The sequence below is a fragment of the Poecilia reticulata genome, linkage group LG1 (assembly GCF_000633615.1).
Source record: "Poecilia reticulata strain Guanapo linkage group LG1, Guppy_female_1.0+MT, whole genome shotgun sequence".
Taxonomy (NCBI): domain Eukaryota; kingdom Metazoa; phylum Chordata; class Actinopteri; order Cyprinodontiformes; family Poeciliidae; genus Poecilia; species Poecilia reticulata.
Genome location: NC_024331.1, coordinates 24,261,527 through 24,267,698, shown reverse-complemented (window position 1 = coordinate 24,267,698; position 6,172 = coordinate 24,261,527). Strand labels below are relative to the sequence as shown.

Here is a 6,172-nt window from a genome sequence, read left to right as displayed (position 1 = left end):
CACGTACATTTTGAATATTGTCTTAATCGATTTTTATGACAATGTCTGGCTCAAAGGGGAAAGTGAAACAGGGCAAAGGTTTGTGTTGTGAATTTGTTTTTAACCATGCTTATGTCACTCTTTGGTTTTATTTTTATTTAATTAAATTTTATCTTTGTTTTTTGGGGGGGTTTTTTTTACAACAAAATGAAACTTGTCATATATGCTGGTTTTAAGGTAGGTCGCTCTGTTTTGACATGATTTCATGTACTAGGGTAAGGCCAGTAGAGGCCAGTAGAGGGCGCAGGCACACCTCTCCTGCACCCAGATCTGAAGCCGGGGCTGACGTCACAGCCGTGGTCTGCCAGGAAGTTCACCATAGAACCGAGCCGAGGGAGTTGGACACGATGGGACAAACAGAAATTACGGTAAACAATTCAATGAAGTCACTTAAAACAATAACTTTAGAGAGAAGTAGAAATATTTTTCTGTCCTTCCAAATATTTCAAGGGATTCTCCAATGTTACCCTATGATTGTATGCTCTATCTTTCAGTGGTGGAGAAAGTACTCAAAAAATTTACTTAAGTAAAAGTACAAATACACAGACAAAAATGTACTTAAGTAAAAGTCAAAGTACCACATTAACATTTTACTTAAGTAAAAGTAAAAAAGTACTGGCTTTTAAAAATACTTAAGTATTAAAAGTAAAAGTACTTGCTGAATGCATTACCTAATCGCTAATATCATTAAGTGAACCGATCGTATTTAATTTTAATACATTATAAATGTGCCATTTTAATGAACAATGCCACAGATAAAGCATGTTTTTATTGAGTTTACTCTGTAACATAGTTTAGACTTAGATATGTGATTCTATGCATCATAATTTCAGGGATGGAAACATCTGGTCTCCTGTCCTAATATAACATGAACCTCACTTTTTTTGCCACACATTTATTTTGAAAGAAATTCAACTGGCAGAGGAGGACATGGAACCAAGGAGCCTCGTAGCAGAGTTGTAGTCTAGACCACCGAACCCAAGACCAAATCAAAACCAGCACCCCGTGCTACATGACAATAAAATTAAGTGCACCTATCAAAACTGCTTCTCAAATTGATCTGAAAGATTCACTTTCCCATAAAAACACCTAGATATTAAATACGTAGAGCTGAAATAAATGTAACCAGTATCAATTCAAACTCTTCTTCATTCTGTTTTGCTTTCATCTCTGTGCCACAATACACAGAGGTCTCCTGCCATCCCTAAAAAAAATAACACCCTGGGTGGTTGCCCATATTGCCAATGTCAGAAATTGCACCATTAAACATAGCAATTAACAACGCTCAACTATGAACACTGTCCAAGGCCCAATAAGCAACAAGTAACCAAGCAGGAGGAGCACCGTGACTGTTCTCATCCTCCCTCCTGCTGCAACGTCTTCCACCATGACAGGTGACGAAAACAAAGAGCAATGAGCATGCTCTGTGTTCTTATGTTCTTGTTTTATTTATTCGCCAATTAAATATAAAGATATTTTAATGAAATAAAATAGCTACTGCAGTGTAAGCAGAGCATTACAAGAACAAAGAACGGCTCTCAGTGAGGCTTCAGTCCTATAGGACTTTAGTCAAGATCCGTCCAGAAGAATCGGATTGTCCATGAATGTCATATTACTATATTGCACTTTGGTCACAGCGTTGTCCCATATATGCGACACCTCAGTCAACACCTCCACACAGTAATTCAGCGCATGAGTGACTTTTTTTCATCAGATGCAACATGTGTCTCTGTACAGCTAGCTTTGCTAGCATCACGTCCACAGATCTTACCTTTCTTTAAGCTTTCTTTCCAAGTGACGTTAAAAGTTGGGAAGTCCCGCCGTCTGTGAAAGCGAAGCGCTGCTGATTTTACATGTAGCCATATCTTATRATTTATGCAGCTATTATATTACTGACGCTCAGAGGAAACCACTGCGCATGTCTGGAGCTCCGCGTGCGAGTAAAGGTGGAGCCGATGGGTGACAACAGACACTAAGTCACGTTATTGGTTGGATTTTACGGCGCCACCTTAAATCCCTGAACTTCACGGAAAAAAAGCGCAATGCGACTTGGATGTAACGAGTAACGCGACAGTTTGTAGAAATGTAGTGAAGTAAAAAGTACAGATATTTACTGTAAAATGTAGTGGAGTAAAAGTAGAAAGTAGCCATTATTAAATCTACTTAAGTAAAGTACAGATACACGAAATTTGTACTTAAGTACAGTAACGAAGTACTTGTACTTCGTTACTTCCCACCACTGCTATCTTTACATCCTAACATCGCTGACCTGAGATTGGTCCAGTTTTCTGCCGGTCTCCATGGGACGCACGGCTCTATACCTCAACCAGACGATGTATTTTTGTTGCGTCAAAGAAAATGTGGTGAGAAAGAAATGTGTTTGCTTTTTGTCAAACAGTCTGTATATAACCCACATCTATGTGCGTCTGCGGGAGTGCGCACATGCATGTCCTTAACCTAAATGTTATTGGTCAGTTTACTTTTCTTTTTGTTTCGGGAACTGAAGAGCTGACGGGCCACCCGGTTGACCGACCATGACATCTGCCACGCTCTTCCTAAGCGTCGAGCTAAAACTTCTGCAGGGTTAAACTGTTAAAGCTAGTCAAAACTTTGCCAAAAAGAGTAGAAATTAAACAAATGTTGTTACTTCGCCTCATCCTCCTCTGGAAGTCTCAGACACACCACCTGCACCTGGGAATCTCTATCCTCCACTTCCTGTTTATCACGTGGGTAGGCTTTAATTTCCTGTCGTTATGAGTTAGTTCACATTAAAAAAAGTAGGCTATGCAAGTGTGTGTGAGTGTGTTATGTTATGGGCATTGGGCCTTGCATGGTGTCTCATGTATTTTTTATTTGTGTGGGTGAGGTTTGTGCTGGTTTTGTGCTACATGCACATGATGCATGTTGGACATGTGGTTGTGCTCATGCAGTGAGTTTTGTGTGAACCCTTATATTATATATAGGTGTGAACCTATACAGTCCACAACCTCTTTGCACTTAGGCCTTAATTAGCCTACAGGCATTACAGATATTTTTTGTTATTGTTTTATTTATTAATAGAAACTTCCCTTTTCAGGGCGATGACGCTGTAGTTTGCACGGCACCTACTTTCAGAGTACAAAAACATAACATATCCAATTTGGTTTTAATGAAAATCTCATTGAATTCATGAATAGAAGTAAGGAATCACATCAAATTAAAGATGCAGACGATGTGGATGCTGTGGTGGAAAAGTCATTATTTTTGGAAAGAAGAAAAAGCTGCTTTAAAGTGGTGAGGTTTTGGACTTGTTACTCCCATTAGAGATTAAACAGCAGCCTGGATTAAATGTGAACAAACTGATATGCAAACAGTTGAGAGTATTTGGATTTTACCTGCTTTGACCTCCTGTTTTTCCAGGTACAAATACGATGCACAAAGCCCATTTCTTTTAGCCATTGATCACCATTGATCATCGCATGAGGACCCATGTTTATCGAGCCAACATCCACAGTGAGCATGAAGGTGAAACGATGAAAAACAACTAACCAGCTGTTTGAGAGCCGTTGAGTATGATGGAAGACCTAATGCTCCAGGCCTGTGTCCCCTTCAGAGATGCTGGAAACCTTGTTAATATACACTAACAAAGTCCCCATGTAATTGGATGCACACTGTACACATTATTATACATTTTTTCAAACCAAACACATTTTTAATCAGATTTGGTGGACCGAAAAACGAGTCATCTTTCAACAGGCTATTGATCTAAAACATATCAAGTCGACACGGAAACGGTTCACTGAACACAAATTCAACCTTCACCAATGATCATCTCAACCCAGAAACCCGAATCCTAGAAAACGTGAGATGAAGAGAACATGAGATGGGACTCACTTAGGGAAACACTACACTATTCATTCTGTATTCCTTACATCAACGCTGCTTTTTTAACATGCTTTATTTTTTGAGGTAATAAATCTTGGTAAAAACAGGTTTAAATTTAGTCTTGATTTTTAAACTAAATACATACCAAATCTACATTTAAAGAATCTAGACATTATTTTAATTGTTAAAATTGCTCAACAGATTACTGAAGGTCCCAGTAATAATTATCTAAGAACAGAATATGCTTGTTCCAAATGTTTGTACGACCTTATATGCCTTGTTGATCCTTTGTGACACAAAATCCCCTCTAGTAAAAGACTTTATCTGATGATGCCAGAATGCAAAATATTTTCAGTGACAGGATGCACAACCTCTACCCACATCAAACTGTAGGGGAAGTGTTGTTTGCTGCGATGCACCACAGTGGAGCGGTTTATATATAACAGCATGTGAAAGAGTTGCAGTCAAAGCAAGCGCTGGTCCACAATGGCGCTACTGGCTTACGCTGTGCTGTTGGTCTGCCTTTCTGCTTATTCAGGTAGGTTCAGCTTTTATGTTCAAGTGCGTTTTAGCAGCTCTCAGTGTTTTGAACAGCTATTATATTTCTGACCACCTAATGTGCCAAATTTTCTGTTTCATGGTAGAGAGCGCTGTCATTTCCCAAGAGCCTGGTGGAAACATCAGTTTGACATGCTCCTCCGATGAATGTCCAGAAAAAATCAACGGATACAATTATCTGTATCTGTACCGTGAGAAGGACGAGGTTCTGTTCTTTCCTTTCACATCTCAGAGTGTGGCTGTGCCAAGAGGAAAGTACGAACACAGGATCCAGACACACAGATCTACCATGACCTTTACTATCAGCAACCTGACCGTGAATGACCAGGGTGTCTACACATGTGTCTACAAAAAATCAGATAAAGTCTTTGTCATTTGCAGCATCTACGGAGTTTTCATAACAGGTTTGTTTTTTTTCTTCTATTCTATTTAGGTTTTATGTGCAGAGTGTCATTCCAGAGTCGTGTACAGCTGTGGAGTGAATTTTCTAGAACTCTGCTTATACTTTTATGGACCAGAGTAAACATACGTTTAAAATGATTTTGTATGCAGCAAACACAGAGTTTGTGTCACATTTAGATTAGACAGAAGGATTTAGACCATCCTTCTTTGGTCTAAATGTGAAACAAATTAAAATGAGTTCATTTTATGCTGATGAGTACAGTTTCAGTTCACTCTACCCATCAGCCCACAAAGCAACGGTCTTTAACAAAGATTAAAGCATTGAGCTTACAAGTAACATGAGACGTCTTTATCGTCGTTCTGCAGATGCAAGACAATTTCCAGAAGCTACCGTTGTAAGGTACATTGAGTCCAAAATGGCTTCATAAGGCAAAAATTTAAAGCAAAAAATAATAATCTAATAGGAAAAAAATTGGCATAAATGGAACGCATAAATGGCAAATAAAATGTTGCGACTAATACTCCTACTGAGAATTGAGAAATATATTTACATGCATGCATGTATCTCCATACATGCTTCTATAACCCAGATTTATGAGGATAAATTGCTTAGGCTTAGACCAACCAAGAGTTTAAATGAAGAGAAGAAAAACCTCTAAATGACAAAAAGCACAAACCAAAACTCTAGAAAAACTTGATTTAATACTATAAACTGTTTTCATTGTTTTTCCAGTAACATTTTTGGGGAAGTGCTCCATATTTCTGCTTAATTGAAAGTAAACCCCCCCCCCCAAAAACAAAAGTAAAGATTCGTGTTTAATCAGATGACATATTATCCTGTACAAGAAGATGGAAACCATAAGCATTGAATCATTTGGTTAAAATGGACACAAGTGGAGACAAAGAAAACCCTGAAGCATTTAAAGCAGTTGGTGCTCAAAATGTCTCTAAACAGGACTGCGGCAGAACAATAGTTAAAAGTGCAGTACCTTAAAATAGTTTATATCCTGTTAAAGTAAAACAACCCAAGATACTAAGCACGATTTGCTCTGACTGCTTATTTCTGCAATCACCTTAAGAAGTAGACTTCTTAAGGTGATTGCAGACTAAATACATGCACGAGCAAATATCTCTTGAATCACAAACAAAAACAGCTGCAGCAGAGGTAAACAAAGAAGTGAAATATGAAACATTTTTCTCTAGCATTTTAATTCACATATGACCAAACATGTCTCAAACCGTTCAGAAGACCATCTGTTTGTACAGAATCTTGTTACAAACTAATTATCTCAGAAATAAAATATATATA

General features: G+C 38.2%; 1 protein-coding gene across 6 annotated transcripts in view; it reads left to right on the top strand.

Moving 5' to 3' along the window:
- The first annotated feature begins 300 nt into the window (after positions 1-300).
- Positions 301-6,172, top strand: part of LOC103467975 (uncharacterized) — a 9,249-nt gene continuing 3,377 nt past the window's right edge. The window contains exons 1-3 of one of the 6 annotated variants that reach the window (XM_017307263.1): positions 301-407; positions 3,439-3,543; positions 4,694-4,865. In XM_017307263.1, the coding sequence (XP_017162752.1) occupies positions 3,508-3,543; positions 4,694-4,865 (208 nt within the window). In that variant the 5' untranslated portion in view covers positions 301-407; positions 3,439-3,507. Of the gene's footprint in view, positions 408-2,531; positions 4,866-6,172 lie in introns of those variants that run through there. The other 5 variants (XM_017307256.1, XM_017307232.1, XM_017307200.1 and 2 more) reach the window with 5 other exon arrangements.